The sequence below is a fragment of the Cervus elaphus genome, chromosome 6 (genome assembly GCF_910594005.1).
Source record: "Cervus elaphus chromosome 6, mCerEla1.1, whole genome shotgun sequence".
NCBI classification, from domain to species: Eukaryota; Metazoa; Chordata; class Mammalia; order Artiodactyla; family Cervidae; genus Cervus; species Cervus elaphus.
Genome location: NC_057820.1, coordinates 46,200,215 through 46,217,940, shown reverse-complemented (window position 1 = coordinate 46,217,940; position 17,726 = coordinate 46,200,215). Strand labels below are relative to the sequence as shown.

The 17,726-nt window shown below is 42.4% G+C and overlaps 1 protein-coding gene across 6 annotated transcripts in view; it reads right to left on the bottom strand.

The window, feature by feature from the left end:
- The window catches only part of LNX1 (ligand of numb-protein X 1), a 185,320-nt gene that overhangs the window by 22,255 nt on the left and 145,339 nt on the right, over positions 1–17,726 (bottom strand). For all 6 annotated transcript variants that reach the window (XM_043906755.1, XM_043906757.1, XM_043906756.1 and 3 more), the window contains 2 exons: positions 9,416–9,618; positions 6,646–7,017 (listed from right to left, as the gene is read on the bottom strand). In XM_043906755.1, the coding sequence (XP_043762690.1) occupies positions 6,646–7,017; positions 9,416–9,618 (575 nt within the window). The remainder of the gene's footprint in view (positions 1–6,645; positions 7,018–9,415; positions 9,619–17,726) is intronic.

Sequence of the window (17,726 nt, the reverse complement as noted above, 5' to 3'; positions counted from 1 at the left end):
GAGAGTTGGGGAAGGGTAGAGAAGTTTTAAGATCCCCTAATATTTGCAGTGTAGCTGAGCAGAAGATTCACTTATAAAATTCTGAGTTGAAAAATTGAACAGTTTTTCAAGTCATGCTTGAACCATGAATGCATGGAATCTGGAACTTTGTGTTAAAAGTCATTTGGACTCTAAGAATTCAGCTCAAGAAGAATGTTTTAAAAACCTACGTACTGTTTAGTCTTATGTGCTTTAAATTTACTACCATACCACATTAAGAAAATTTGTTTAAATAGGGATTATATTAGCTGCACTAATCTATAAAACACACATACACACACAGAACTCTTATTTCATTGGCAATTCTTACTGGCTCCAGGGGACAAAAGTTCTGCCCCTGAGCAACATGAACTGGAACCACCTATTCAGAACAAATGTAGGTAACGTGAGTAGTCCATTCTTCTTTAATTTCTGAATCTGTTTAAAAGCCTATTATATCCTTCTAGAAAACCTGAAGAACCTGGCTGTCAGTTGCTCTTTAGTGAAATAACTTCACACTTAAACATTAATTCATGTGAAAGGGAAAGAAAATCACATAGACCTGTAAGAATGAGAGCACATCTTATCACAACCTCTGCAAATGGTTTTGAATTATTTCAGCTTCTGCATCAAGTATGGTAAGTTAGCTAAGAAAAAATGGCACAAAGGAGATACTCAAATTTAAAATCCATCATTGCTTTCTTCATTTATTAACTGTATATATATTTGAACTCCTAGATATGTATTCACGGATTCAGAATTGCAGGTAGATGAGAGCATCTCAAAGCAGGTATAACCTTCAGCAGAAATCATTCTCATATTGAATATTGGATAGATATATGTGGAACCTTCCAGGTTTGGGGTGCTGAGATGTCCCAGGGTCTGAAATCTCTGGCCATATTTCTTTGTTCTATTATTTTAGGTATAACACCAGACAGTTGTCCCTTTCATGCAGAGTTCTAGTCATGGTGCTCAAAAAGCTAAAATTGACAACAGATAAAAATAAAGTTGTACTAAGTTCTAAATAAGTCAAGTGCCCAATATTCGAAGCCTCCATCTCCACCAGGTTTCTCTCCGAGAGGCATTCAACTTTCAACCTAACTCTGGGGTCTGGTACTTAGGGCTTCTGCTGAGTAAGCCACAGTTAGGGCTCCACATATGTAAAGTTGGTCAAATTTAAAACAGTTGTGGCTTCTCTGTAATAACTCTTCCCTGAAATAATGTAGAAAAAGGTAGAATGTGTGGGACTGTGGGCGAAAACATGACCAAAAGGGCATGTTGTCTGGGAATTTCTCTGCAAGACAAACATGATTCATGGAGTGGACACACCAGGCCAGTGCAGCCAAAGATTGGTTGGAAATTTGACTCTCAACTTTTGAAGAGCATTTGGTTTAATCCCCCCAGCCGGGTGTATGTTACAAGTATCTCATAAATAAAATCCACACTTGAGGTCGCTTAACTGAGTTTGCTCAGCATTCTACTTTTTCCATTTCTTTTCCAACTCATTTGGCCCAATTTTTTTTCCCCCTTCTTCTTCCCCTGCCTACAAAGCACATTGGCTTTGTTTGGTAAGCAGAAGAATCTTTTAGGAAATCCCACTGTTAAGCAAGATTTTATTTCGTAAGTTAACATTCTCAGGGAAAAAATTTTTTCCTTTTCTGTTACTAATCTACAAAAGTAGAATGCCATGTGTAATCAAGATTTTTCCAAGTGACATGAGTAAGGGAGTTTTTCTTTTGTCTATTGCGAAGGATAGTTGGCAGGTGATCTCTAGACTGTGAGCTGCACAGACTGACCTGCAGAGGGAGTTGACAGGCGTAACAGGGAAAAAACTGATGATCACCCAAGAGTCTGCTTTTCAAAGAGAAAAGGCATGCTGAGAGTGCAGTTTCTTCATAAAGAAAAAAAGCAGGGCTCTTCATTTTCCATGGATTAATATTTTCATAAACATTGTCTATTTCCTGTTCTCACCCATTGGCACATACAGGCTAGACTGCCTGCTCAGTGCTGACTTGACCGCATTTGGGGATAGATGGGAATGTATTCTAAATTCTACGAGGCCAGGACTGTGTCAGTCTTGTTCACCGTTGTCCTACACACCTTTTGACATTTGGGAGGTGCTAAACTAATAATAACTGAACAAATTCAAGGGGACAAAAAGACTTCTACCTTGGGGAAAAATAATGTAAAAGTGGATTTGGTGCTTTTTCTTCACTAAATGGTTTGACAAAAAATATCCCTATGAGATGAAATTAATGTGTGAATTATATAGCAAACTCCAGGAGATAGTGAAGGACAGGGAAGTCTAGTGTGCTGCAGCTCATGGGATTACAAAGGGTTGGACATGACTTAGCCACTGAACACCAACATAACCCGCTAAATTTATTCTTTCATTGATATTATATTTATATTATTTTATATATTTATATATTATATTAAATTTATATTATAAAATACATTTATATTTATGGAGTGTCTCTTACTGCCAGGCATTTCTCTAATTACTTGAGGTAGAATACTGTACTATATTATGCTAGATTGGCAGGTATTAATCAAATAATTTGTCAGTAGAACATAAGATTAGAGGATATAGAATTGAGGGTGGGGGATGCTACTTTAAGCAGGATGGTCAGTGAAGGGGTCTCTGAGGTAACATTGAGTGAAGTGCGGGAGTATGCGGATATCTGGAAGAGTCTTTCAGAGGGACAGCAAGATCATCAGCCTTGGGATGAGGAAGTTCCTAAAATGCTTGAGGAGTAGCAATAGCAAGAAGGCGATGTTAAGAAGAGCATGGTTAAGCAAGGGGGAGAATACCAGAAATCCTCCCATTTGCTTAAGATATGAGGTTGGAGAGACAACTAAAGACCAGATTACATGGCTCTGCTGGCCACTGTAAGGATTTGATATTTGAAAATAAGTGTCTTGGTCTTCCCAGTGCACCAGGCCCGAGCACTTGTCTCATGCATCCAACCTGGGCTGGTGATAAAAATAAATGAAAAAAAAGAAAATAAGTGTCTTGGGAAGCACTGGATGGCTGAGGGCAGGAAAGTGATATGGTGGGATTAACTCTGTAAAGTGGTCATTCTAAATGCTGTATGAGGGTGGAGATGGAAGCAAGGAGACCAGTTACGAGGTTCTTGCAGCAGCCCAGACTAAAGGCGATGGCGGCCTGGCTGATGGAAGCTGTGGAGGTGGTGAGATAGACTACAGGCAGGGGATATGGAAGAGAGTCAAGATACTTGTTGCTCTTAGTAACTGAGTAAATGATGTTGTCATTTCTACAGTTAAGGAAAGACTGAGGGGAAGAGCAAGTTCGGCAAGGGGTGGAGAGTGGAGAGGCCAAGGTTTCACTTTTGAATATTAAATTTGAGATGCCTTTCAGACACTCACATGGAGATACCAAGTAGGCAATTGGCCATGTAAGTGTGGTGTTCAGAAAAGTTGGGACTGGGCATGTGAACTTGGGAATGGGTGACATAAACTCCAGAAGGAATTGCCTCTTATAACTCTAGTTTGTTCTTCATCTGCTCCACAGGGCATGACCTCAGGCCACTTAGGGCAGATGGGCATCCACCAGATTGAGAATGACCTTGGAACTGAGACACCATCAAAAGCCCCAGATCAGGGGCCAAAGCACCATGCATCCTTCCTGTCCTGATGGATGGAAGAAACAGGGGAAGTCCCCTGGCACCCTCTGCTTCAGGTTTTTCACATCTAAAATGTCAATAATTTCATCCACTACTTGGTTCTCCTCAAAAAAAAAAAAACAAAAAAACATAGAGATAAGATTCTATGCACAATAGTGAAGAGTTGCCAACATCTGGAAGAAGTCCATGACCGGAAGCCAAGGGGAGGGAGATGTGTTTGTACTGAGATGATCAAGTCCTTGAGGGAAGGCTCTGTCTTCTGACTGTCATCCTCTGTGGAACGTTGATACAAGGTCCACTCAACCACTGCTGCTAACTCCCTATCTATACTTGAAGAATGACTACTTCTTCATGCTAAGTCACCAAGGGGAAGCTGACATAATGTATGGATAATAGCAAACACATCTTAAGGCCTCCATTCCTGTCCCTCTCCTATCAGCTTTCCACTGCCTCTAGAAAGATCTTTCTATAAAATCATGTCACTTTCTTTCTTAAACCCTTCCAGTGATACCTCATGGCCTTAGGGGCCAAGTCTGAACTTCCTAGCATGACTTATAAAACTCTACATGATCTGGTCCTTATCTACCACTCCTGCCTTATCTATTGTTGCTTTTAAAACTGTATACCACACTCCAGGTGTTAACCATTTCCCTAACTGGCTTTTGGGGAGACATTCTTTTGTGTTGTATCTCCTTAGAATGACCCTCCCTGCCTCAACCACCTGCTGCTGCTAAGTCGCTTCAGTCGTGTCCGACTCTGTGCAACCCCACAGACGGCAGCCCACCAGGCTCCCCCGTCCCTGGGATTCTCCAGGCAAGAACACGGGAGTGGGTTGCCATTTCCTTCTCCAGCCTCAACCACCTAGAGAACCTCAAAACCCCAGTTCAAGATTTTCCTTCTCTGTGAAGAATTTCTAGACCCCACTAAGTAAAAAAATCTCTCCTTTGTCCGAACCAGTACCACGCTTAATCTCTCCATGATACACTATCACACCGCAAGGCAGTCATTTAGAAAAAACCCACCTCCTCTACTAGACTGTGGGCTCCTTTGGGAGGGCAACCTAAGAGGTTATCATCTCCCTGTTCTCTCAACCTGATCCAGAACTAGGCAAGAAGAAAAAACTTAATACATTTTGGCTAAATGAAGTAAACTGAAGGGTTAGAATATAAGAGTCCAGAACAAAGCCTGTCCCTAGGAATAAAGCTGGAAGGTCAGTGAATATTAGAAAAACTCATGGTGAAAAACAAATAACCCCAATCAAAAAATCGGCAGAAGATCTGAGTGGATGTTTGTCCAAAGAAGATATACAGATAGCCGACAGACACACGAAAAAAATGTTCAACATCACTAATTATTAGAGAAAGACAAACTAAAACTGCAATTGAGGTATCACCTCACACCAGTCAGAACGGCCATCATCAAAAAGTCTACAAATAAATGCTGGAGAGGCTGTGGAGAAAGGGGAACCCTCTTACACTGTTGGTGGGAATGCAAATTGGTAACAGCCACTGTGGAGAACAGTGTGGAAGTTTCTTAAACTAAACAGAGTTATCATATGATCCTGCAATCCCACACCTAAGCTGGAGAAAATTATAATTTAAAAAGATACATGCAAAAAAAAAATGCACCCCTATGTTCATAGCACCACTATTTATAACAGTCATGGCATGAACACAATCTAATATTCGACAGAAGAATGGATAAAGAAAAGATGGTATATGTATAATGAAATATTACTCAGCTCAATGAAAAATATTACTTTTTTCATAAAATCAAGAATGAAAAAATGCCATTTGCAGCAATATGGATGGACCTAGAGATTGTCATACTAAGTGAGGTCAGACAGAAAAATACAAATATCATATGATTCTGCTAATATGTAGAATCTAAAAAATAATATTAATGAACTTATTTAAAAAACAGAAATAAATCCTCTGACTTATTGTTACCAAAGGGGAGGGGAGGGATAAATTAAGAGTTTGGGATTAACATATATACACCACTATATGTAGAATGCATAATCACAAGGACCTACTGTATAGCACAGGAAACTATACTCAATATTTCACGATAACCTGTAAGGGAAAAGAATCTGAAAAAGAATATATTTTATACATATATAAAATTATATATGTATATATATATATACAGGTACGCGTGCAGTCCATGGGGTTGCAGAGTTGGACATGGTTGAGCGACTGAACCGAACATGTATATATATACACGTAAAACTGAATCGTTTTGCTGTATGCCTGAAACTAACACAACATTGTAAACCTACTATACTTCAATTTAAAAGGAAAACCATCAACAAACACTCAAGGTCATCCAGCTGAAGTTAACAAGATGCAGGCTGGGGCTTGGTGGCATCATGCCTGTCAGGAGAGTGAATTAGTTTGAACCAGTGTCAGGCTGTCATGAGCTCCATTTGCCTGAGTAATAATAATTTGTATGCCTCTCTTACGGAGGGCTTCCTTAGGCTCATATTTGAGTCCCACGGGCTTTTGAAGGGGGCTGGACTTAGCCACGGAGACGGGGCTCAACCTTAGCCAATCCTACCGTGGTCTCTGGTCCACAGGATCACTGAAGGGCCCACGGCACATCTTCTACGGGGGTAGCACACCGGATGTCCTCAGAGTGTATTTGAGTGACCCCAAGGTCTGTGACTACCATTCTGGGCACAAGGATGATGCAACCCTGCTGACCCTGAGTGATCTGAACCTGGTGAGGCTGCAACAGAGCCCAATGTGTCTACCTGCAGTCAGACTGGATGGCTGGCCACACTAACAGAATGACCATGACCCTGAGACACATCATTTGCTGGAGCAATGTTCTTACCTGGCCCATCACTCTTGACTCTGTGAAAAGGAGGCACTGTGTGTTACCCGGGGCAGAAACAGGGTAGGTGGATCACGGTGATGAGCGTTCTTGCTCATGCTGGCAGTTTCTGACCAGGATCTTGTCATCGTCTGTGACCTACCTGAATCAGATGAGCTGCGCTCTCTGGGCTACCGTACCGAAGGTCATGCCCATTGATGGCTAACACACGGTCATTCTCCTCTAGCTGGCCGTGTCTGTCTGCCACGCCACCGTCCAGCACGTTGAAAATGAACACCCCAGGTTCATCCACCTTGCGCACCAGTTTGATTCCAAGCTGCTCCTCCGGGCTGCTTTTGTTGAGGATCACGTGGAAACTGTCATCCCGGGGCCCGTAGGCATCCGGGGGCTGTTCGTCGGTCCTGCTCCGGAACTTCCGCTCCCGGAGCACGGTCAGCCGCAGCACGTGGCAAGGCTGCCGCAGGAGGCGCAGGGCGTAGTTGTGCCGGACGTTGCTGATGTCCATCCCGTTGACCTGGAGGAAGGGGAGCGCCACCGAGCCATCAGCTTCACCTGCCACAGTCCTGCCTGAAAGGCCCTGCCTGCAGACCCACCAGGGCCCTTCCTAAAGGCCCACTCTGCTCTGTCACCTTCTCTGTCCAAATGCCCAGATACCCCCATCTTCCAATAGGACTTGTAACCCAGCTTTCCTCCCCTGTCATCTGCACACATTTTCAACTGTCTGTCTCCGCAGACAGAATCTTTTCTCAGCCATCTCCTTAGGCAGGCCCTCAAGTTTATTTATACAGTCCTAACTCTCCTTTCTGTTGCTTGCTAAACTTATTTTTTGGCTGAGGGAGGAAGGAAAACGAAGAAAAAGTGGGAAAAGGCCAAAGAAGAAAAGAAAATTTTTGATTAATGATTATGTTAAAGTGCTATTTAAATCAAACTAGTTGACATTTTCTTTCCAAACATCTCCTCCAAATGAATTTTTCTCCCTAGGTCACCTGTACTGGAATTTCTAGGCTTCACTGGTTGTGTGTGTGTGTGAGACACAGACAGAGAATGTGTGTGTACATACATGTGTTTGTGTTTCGGCAAGTGTGTGAATGTGTGTGACAGTGTGTACATCTGTGAAGTCTCCAGGTGGTCTCCTACAAGGTCTTTTGCCCATGTTCTCAACAAAAGAGAAAAAAAATCTCTGTACTATTTCAAATGAAATAAATGGAAGTAAATGGAAAGTAAATAGAAAGTAAATGGAAGCACTAGGCTCTTTTACTGAAAGGCTGGGTCACTTTATTAAACTGCTTAAATGTCCTCCAGCTCGGCCCACTCATTTGTGGGCCTCACCAGTAATCTGTGGGACTGATGCTGTGTGGGGCTTTCTGGTTTTAATTACTCTAGGCAGACCCAGCCTCAAGGCTTCGGCCCACAGTGGTGGTCACTGCTTGGGAAGAAAATAATTTCACAGCAGCACTGCACTCTGTTCTTAAGGAAGGAGGCCCCACAGAAGAGAAACAACCTTCTTGAATTTCTATGGTTTGGGAAGATTTCTTGCACTTGCAGCCAACTGTTAGAAGAGTCGCAGAGCGAGATTTTCCAAGGCCTGCCTGCCGCGTACAATTGCACGTCCTCTTGCATCTCCAGGGATGCACAGAGGCTCCTTCGTGCATGGACAGGGCTCAGAACCGTTGTTCAAGCACAGGTAAGCTCAAAGACCTTGCTCTGCTCTGTCATCTTATCCCATGTCCAGTTTTCCCCATCACACCCAGGCCAAGAGAAAGTCAGGGTCGCCTGCTAAACAGTCCTGGCAGCTTTTTTGCTTGCAAGTGCCAGCTGAAGGCCACAAGAATCAAAATGTTTTCCTTATGCAACCCTCCCAGGCAGCATAGCTTCCATAGAACTGGAGGAAAGCCATGCAGAATGTTGCTAATTGCATGGCCAACCATCCCCCGAGGTTGATGGGCCCTGCCTCGTACTCCATCTCGGAGGCCAGTGGGAATATCAATGTTTCTACAATAACTGCTTCAAATTCTTTCTCCTCTTATTCCAAAAAATAAGAATTCCTTTGCCAGAGAAATAGCACATAATGTGTTAGGAGCTGGCCTGTCAGCAACCCAGAAGGGATAGGATGAAACTGTCATCTGAGGGTCAGACAGGAAATATATGACCAAGGGAGGGATTTTTCCTTATCGCTTTTGGCACATGTTAGACTTCTGTCTGATAAACAACTCTTCCTTTGTCCTTTCTCTTCGTCTGAAAATTCTTCCCGAGCATCCTTACCCTCAGCCAAGCCTCAGAGGACAGTAATGCCCAAGGCGTTCTGTTCCACCACCTGTCTCCCCTGGACTGTCTGTGGGTTGGCAGAATAGCTTAGGGATTTTTTTTTCCTTTGGTGAAGGGTCATTAAGCTATAGGAAATTTACTTTAGGGGAGTGTGTGAATGTTAGTGATTAGATAAAATAGAAAATGTTCCAGTAATCTGCTCTAAAAACAACTTAAGAAGATATATGCTGCAGTTTTATATTGTTTTATGTTATTGTTACTTAGAGTAGGAGAAAGGGGTAGGAGAGGAAGAATGAGGAGGGAGGAGAAGAAGGGAGAGAAAAGACTGAAGAGGTGGAGAAAGTAAGGGGAGGGGGAGACAGGAGGAGAGAAAGGAGGAGAGCAGAGACAAAATGATATAGAGATAGTATTTATACAGAGAGAAAGAGATCAGAACAAGACAGACAGAAGGGTTAGGGACCTATTGCAAATTACTAATCTTCATGAAGACTCATATCAGCCTAATAACTATGGAAAGTGACTGTTCCACATTTATGTTAGTGTTTTACTTATCTGTCCAACCACTCACCCATCATAACCCTAACCCATGCATCCAGGGATTTGCTCAGAAGTGACTCTTATTAAGCCCATTATCATGGCTCCTCTACCTTTAGGATGATGTCTCCTGGCAGGAGCCGGCCATCTCTGGCTATCACCCCATCACGATAAATGTGCTGGACAATGATATGGACCAGCGGGGTTTCACTGCCTCCCACAAGCCTAATGGAGAGGTTTTCATTGGGATCCATTCGATTGATCTTGATGCTGGTAATTTCACCATCTGGAATCAGGTGATACAACCTTGGAAAGACTAAAATGGACAAAGAATGTTTATTTAAGACACCCACCAACGGCCATTTCCAACCACTTCTCTTCTTGCCAGGCTTTTGGTTCCAGCCAAACTAAACTATTCATCATTCTTTGTACATGTTTTCCATCTTCCTGCCTCTGAGCCAGCATAAGTTTCTCTGCCTGGAATGTTTTCCATCCTAGGCCTAAACCCAATTTTTCCTTCAAGGCCTGCATGAAATGATCCCTTCCAATTAAACTCTGCCCTACTCCCTCCTCCCCTGCTCTCTCTCAATTTCCTATTTCCCACAAAGCTGTATTTCTCAGGGCACTGAGCCTTCTATTACTATTATTATTACTCATGCCCATTTCTTTTTTTTTTTTTATTTTATTTTTTAAAAAAAATTTTTATTAGTTGGAGGCTAATTACTTCACAACATTTCAGTGGGTTTTGTCATACATTGATATGAATCAGCCATAGATTTACACTTATTCCCCATCCCGATCCCCCCTCCCACCTCCCTCTCCACCTGATTCCTCTGGGTCTTCCCAGTGCACCAGGCCCGAGCACTTGTCTCATGCATCCCACCTGTCATGCCCATTTCTTATACTCACCATTGGACTCTAAGACCCTTGTTTCTTAGGTCTGTGCACAGATCTCTGTACATAGGAAACTTTGTCCAGTGTTTATTGAGCAAAGAGGAATGAATGAACAGTCATTATGGAATGGACCACTGTTTGCTCACTTACTTATCAAGGGGAAAAAACAGAACAAACCTGTTCTGCTCTTTCTGATCATTTTGAAGGTTTCCTCCTGGGAGGCCCTGCCTTTCAGTCTCAATGAAAAGCAGGCTCTCTACCCACCTGTGCTGTCAGTGAAGGGAAGTCAAACGGCTTAATTCACAATCAGGAAAAGCGGCCCCAGGCCCAGCTGGTGGTGTCAAGGGGTTCATCCCTGATCAGCTTGCATTGCTGAATTCAGAGCCAGAAGGAGATTCAGAGATCTAGGCTGGGGTTTCCAAACCTTACCTTTTCACTGAGGACCCTTCCCCTGGGAAGTCTTTCACAGGTTCCCCTGCCCCCATCCCCTGAGCCCACACACAGAAGACCATTTCAGGCTGTGCAGTTTGACAGCCATCAGTTCAGTTCAGTCGCTCAGTCCTGTCCGACTCTTTGCGAACCCATGAACCGCAGCACGCCAGGCCTCCCTGTCCATCACCAACTCCCGGAGTTCACCCAAACCCATGTCCATCGAGCTGGTGATGCGATTCAACCATCTCATCCTCTGTCATCCCCTTCTCCTCCTGCCCTCAATCCCTCCCAGCATCAGGGTCTTTTCTAATGAGTCAGCTCTTCGCATCAGGTGACCAAAGTATTGGAGTTTCAGCTTCAACATCAGTCCTTCCACTGAACACCCAGGACTGATCTCCTTTAGGATGGACTGGTTGGATCTCCTTGCAGTCCAAGGGACTCAAGAGTCTTCTCCAAGATCACAGTTCAAAAGCGTCAACTCTTCGGTGCTCAGCTTTCTTTATAGTCCAACTCTCATATCCATACACGACCACTGGAAAAACCATAGCCCTGACTAGACGGACCTTTGTTGACAAAGTAATGTCTCTGCTTTTTAATATGCTGTCTAGGTTGGTCATAACTTTCCTTCCAAGGAGTAAGCATCTTTTAATTTCATGGCTGCAGTCACCATCTGCAGTGATTTTGGAGTCCCAGAAAATAGTCAGCCACAGTCAAACCTTTATTTCACAAGTGAGGATGCGTGAGCTGGGAGAACGGAAGTGACATGACCGGCTGGAGGTGGCAGTTCAGTGGTGGCCCCAGAACCGGGTCAGAACCTGGGGCTTCTGTTAGGCTCCCTCCTTCATAGCTGGCAGCAGGCCCACAGGGGACTTGCTCTATAGACACACACTCTATTGAGCCAGCAGTGCCGACTGGCGTGGCTCTCCGCCTCGGTGGGAATAGACGGGTACGGAGGCAACATCAGCTGGCCACAGGACACCCAGCGTGGCAGGAGCCGCAGCGCTTCCCCAGATGCTGGAGGCTGGAGTCTGGACATTGAAGGTAGGGTTACTTTTGTCTCCTGGAGCTGCTGACAGCAGCCATTGCCCTAAGATTCTCCCTTAATTATATCACTGGGAAAGATCAAAACTGTAGGCCTAGTTCTACATAAAACAATCTTTGTGACTATTTTCAAAACCCATGACCTGTACATCTGTGTCTCTTTTTCTGTTTTGCATACAGGGTTATCATTACCATCTTTCTAAATCCCATATATATGTGTTAGTATCAACTAATAAAAATAAATGAAAAAAAAAAAAAAAAACAAAAACCCATGACCTTAGTCCATTTTCCCTAATAAACTCCAAGTTCATTAACAAGTACTGAACTCTCTAGGAACAATACAGAAAGAATTAAAATTATTTCTAAATACTATAGAGCATGATAAACAAAGAAATTTAGTGGCCAGAGGAAGCCAGAGACATTGTAAATGTGGGCCCTTGACTGCCGTTGGGATTTGATTTAACGTAAGCAATTGGGCTTTGTTGTAAGGCTGTGGGCAGCAGTCTTCATCTGTCAGCTCCTGGTGCTAACAGTGCTTGAGTGATCAAGTTCAATTAATGTCTAAACTGCTTTGATTACCTTAAGTAGGCGTTATCCACAAGTATTTGTTGGAACAGGTCTGGTGACAAGGGGATGGAAGTTCTTTTAAAAACTCATTTTGAGCTAAGAAAGATTTGGAAATAATCATCAAAGCTGCTGATTTTTGCTCTTCTCCCCCTCCCTTTCTACGCTTCTCCCAACAGAGTTACAAAAACCATGCTCCCAAATCTAAACCAATCAAGGCTGTTTGATAGTCTGAAAAGACGTACTCAGTCATAGTTGAAAATGTTAATTACAGCCACAATAATGAGACCTTCAAGAGTTAATGAAATTTTTAATTCCCACTCGGTGCTGGTCTGAAAAGAAACAGTTGTCCAATATTGTGTCCTTACTTAAGGACCAAGGAATATAGTATCATTTACCAAGTGTTTATTATATGCTGACCATTCAGCTAAGCAATTTGCATGATATTTTTGTTTGTTTGTTTAGTCCTCACAATAGATTAAGATTGGAACTAGGTTATTATTATCCCTGTTTTTTTTAGATGATGAGATGCTAAAGCTTACAGGAGTCAAGTAAACCATCCAGGTCATATGACTGATAAATATTAAAGCCAATCTCTTTACCGATATGAAAATAATGGATAAACCATGGAAGTTCACCACACTAACCATGGGTTACTGAAGCAATGAGACCCTAAGGCCATTTTTGAAATCTCTTGTTACCTCACAAATCCTGTACCAACCTCACTGAATCTTAGTCCCTCCCCCATTGTGAAGTAGTAGGTCCTGGAACAGAAGAGGAAATTTCATTCTCTCCCATGCAAAGCCCCTACACACATAATGTAGCTGCAGTCTTCATTTTCGTGAAATAAAGTTTCGATTCTGCTATAACTCGATGCAAAAGCATTCAGGTGTGTTCGCTGCCCCAGGTCAAGACTCCTAAATGGCCTCCAGGACTCTTCTAATCCAGCTTTAACATCATCTTTCCCAACTTCCCAACACACAGTCAAGATCCCAGTGCCCGTCTAGGTCATAACTGCCCCTTAAACATGGACTACACTGTCCCATTGGGAAGTGGTGTGTCTCTTCTGATGGCCCCCATTTTCATTTATTTATATCTCACTCTTCATGGTATTTCATTTTCTGTTAGTCTTGAGTGAACCCCTTGAAGCCAGGAACTAGATTTTGTAATCTTTGTATAAAAGTCCTCCGTGCGTCCTAAGCTGCTTCAGTTGTGTCTGGCTCTTCGTGACCCTGTGGACTGTAGCCTGCCAGGCACCTCTCTCCATGGGATTCCCTAGGCAACAATACCAGAGTGGGCTGCCATTTCCTTCTCCAGGGGATCTTCCTGACTCAGAGATTGAAGCTGTATTTCCTCTGTCTCCTGCATTGGCAGGCAGTTTCTTATATAAAATCACTGAGCCTAAATATATAAACAGCTCATGCAATTCTATCAAAAAAAACCAAATAACCTGATTTAAAAAGGGGAGAAGATACAAATAGGTATTTTCCTAAAGAAGACATGCAGCTGGCCAACAGGCATATGGAAAGATGCTCAACATTGTTAATCACCTCACACCTGTCAGAATGGCCATCATCAAAAATTCTTCAAATAACAGGGACTTCCCTGGTGGTCCAGTGGTTAAGACTTCGCCTTCCACTACAGGGGGTGCAGGTTCAATCCCTGGTCGGGGAACTAAGATCCCACATGCCTTGTGAAAACGAAAACATAAACCAGAACCAATATTGTAGCAAGTTCAATAAAGACTTTAAAAAAAAAAAAAAAATTCTTCAAATAACAAATGTTGGTGAGGATGAAGAGAAAAGGGAACAGTGGGGTACACTGTTGGTGGGAATGTAAACTGATGCAGCCACTACAGAAAACAATATGGAGGCTTTCAAACAAGTAAAAACACAACTATGATATGATCCAGCAATTCCATTTCTGGGTATACATCCAAAGAAAACAGAAACATTAATCTGAAAAGATACATGGACTCCAGTGTTCACAGCAGCACTATTTACCAAGAAAACCGAGAGGTGGAAGCAACCTAAGTGTCCATCAACAGATGAAAAAAGAAGATGTGGTATGTATACTGGAATACTACTCAGCCATGAAAAGAATGGACTTCTGCTATTTACAACAGTGTAGATGGACCTGAGGATTTTATGCTAAGTAAAATAAGTCAGATAGAAAAATACAAATACTTTATGTTATCACTTCCATGTGGAATCTGGAAAATGAAAACAAATGAAAAAACAGATCCACATATATAGAGATCAAACCAGTATGTACCCAGTGGGGAGAGGGGAAGGGGGAGGCACACAACGGGGAAAAAGGTATAAACTGCTTATGCAAAATAAGCAAGCTACAAGGAAATATTTTACAGCACAGTGAATATAGTCAATATTTTATAATAACTTTAAATGGAGTATAATCTATAAAAATAATGAATCACTATGTTGTACATCTGAAACTAATACAATATTGTAAATCAACGATACTTCAATTTTAAAAAAGCACAAAGCTCAGGCCAATGTCCTACACATAGTAATCTCTTATTTTTAAAAGTTTCTGCAATAAACATGCAAGTCAGTCTTATTCAGGCGAGAGAAAACTTTATGTGGAATGGAATTAAGGAGCCTTTAATAAGGGGGAAGACTGGCAGAAAGGAAGTTATAATCCTTTTACTCATTGCAGAAACATTTGGTGAAAACTATTATGTACTAGATACTGTGCTTGGTGCCTTGAGAACACAAAGACTTAGATAAAGAACCCCTGCCCCAAGGATATACAATGGAAAAAAGACAACCTCTTTAACAAGTGGTGCTGGGAAAACTGGTCAACCACTTGTAAAAGAATGAAACTAGAACACTTTCTAACACCATACACAAAAATAAACTCAAAATGGATTAAAGATCTAAATGTAAGACCAGAAACTATAAAACTCCTAGAGGAGAACATAGGCAAAACACTCTCTGACATAAATCACAGCAAGATCCTCTATGACCCACCTCCCAGAATATTGGAAATAAAAGCAAAACTAAACAAATGGGATCTAATGAAACTTAAAAGCTTTTGCACTACAAAGGAAACTATAAGTAAGGTGAAAAGACAGCCGTCAGATTGGGAGAAAATAATAGCAAACGAAGCAATAGACAAAGGATTAATCTCAAAAATATACAAGCAACCCCTGCAGCTCAATTCCAGAAAAATAAATGACCCAATCAAAAAATGGGCCAAAGAACTAAACAGACATTTCTCCAGAGAAGACATACAGATGGCTAACAAACACATGAAAAGGTGCTCAACATCACTCATTATTAGAGAAATGCAAATCAAAACCACAATGAGGTACCATTACACGCCAGTCAGGATGGCTGCTATCCAAAAGACTACAAGCAATAAATGCTGGAGAGGGTGTGGAGAAAAGGGAACCCTCTTACACTGTTGGTGGGAATGCAAACTAGTACAGCCACTATGGAAAACAGTGTGGAGATTCCTTAAAAAACTGGAAATAGAACTGCCATATGACCCAGCAATCCCACTTTTGGGCATACACACTGAGGAAACCAGATCTGAAAGAGACACGTGCACCCCAATGTTCATTGCAGCACTGTTTATAATAGCCAGGACATGGAAGCAACCTAGATGCCCATCAGCAGATGAATGGATAAGGAAGCTGTGGTACATATACACCATGGAATATTACTCAGCTGTCAAAAAGAATTCATTTGAATCAGTCCTAATGAGATGGATGAAACTGGAGCCCATTATACAGAGTGAAGTAAGCCAGAAAGATAAAGAACATTACAGCATACTAACACATATATATGGAATTTAGAAAGATGGTAATGATAACCCTATATGCAAAACAGAAAAAGAGACACAGAAATACAGAACAGACTTTTGAACTCTGTGGGAGAATGTGAGGGTGGGATGTTTCAAAAGAACAGCATGTATACTATCTATGGTGAAACAGATCACCAGCCCAGGTGGGATGCATGAGACAAGTGCTCGGGCCTGGTGCACTGGGAAGACCCAGAGGAGTCGGGTGAAGAGGGAGGTGGGAGGGGGGATCGGGATGGGGAATAAGTGTAAATCTATGGCTGATTCATATCAATGTATGACAAAACCCACTGAAATGTTGTGAAGTAATTAGCCTCCAACTAATAAAAAAATAAAAAATAAATAAAAAAAAAAAAAAAAAAAAGAACCCCTGCCCCCACTGGTAGAGTCACAATGAAATGTGACGTTGCTGTAACAGAGATACAGGTGCTTTAAGAGCACAGAGGAGAGAGCACTGGGGGAGTCACGGAGGGCCCCCAGGAGGAGGCAAAGCCTATGCTGAGCCTGGAAAGAGAAATTAGGATGCCAGCTGAAGGCAAGGAAGAGGACAGGTTGGGCAACAACATGGGAGTGAGAGAAAGACAGTGTGTACACGACGGCAGTGAGCACAGTGACAGCATGGAGTATATGTTCAGGGTAAGAGAGGTAAGGGGGGGTCTTATACAACTGCTCAAAGTTCTCCGAGAACATGATAAAGACAGACGTTTGGGGTTTACCCCCCAACCTTGAGGGGGCTTCCCTGGTGGCTCAGAGGGAAAAGAATCTGCCTGCAATGCAGGAGACCCGGGTTCGATCCCTGGGTTGGGAAGATCCCATGGAGAAGGGAATGGCAACCCACTCCAGTATTCTTGCCTGGAGAATTCCATGGACAGAGGAGCCTGGTGGGCTACAGTCCATGGAGTCTCAAAGAGTAGGACATGACGGAGCGACTAATACTTTCACTTTCTTTCACTCCCCAACCTTGTAGGAGCAGAGGGCACTTTAATCCAGTGAGTAAATGAGTGGGCTCTGGAGCCAGAGAACACAAATTAAAACCCCAGGACTGCCATTTTCCAGTGGGTGACTTCGGGCTAGTTACCCAGTCTTTCTAAATCTTGGTTTCTTCTGTAAACTGAGAATCACAATCCCCATCTCTTATCATTGCGACCTTTAAATACCTTAGAGCATTACCTGGCACCCAGGAAAGCTCAAAAGAATTCTTTTAGTTATTACTGTTACTGCTGTGAAGTTCTAATGTAAAATGAAAATAAAAGGACAGGACAGTATTTTCTCAGCTCCATTTATGTTGAAAAAAAGATATAGAATCTAAGATCCAGCAACTTTCTTTGCATGAATTTTAGAGCCACATTATTCGGATTCCAACTTCAGAAGGGGCAGACTAAGTAACTGCCTGGTACCTCAGTTTCCTCATCTATAAAACAGGGATGATAACTGTAGCTCCCTCATAGAGTTGTTGAGGAGTACATGAATTAATACATAGAAAACCCTCAGAATTACACATCACACAAGGTGGTAATAAGAATAAATACTCATATAGCATTTACTATGTGCCAGGCTCTGTTCTAACTGCTCTTCACTTAACCATATTATTCTTTATATACACTAAGCTAAGACCTGAAAGTAAGGGTTCCAAAATCTTTTCCCTCAGTCTATGTAAAAAGTGAA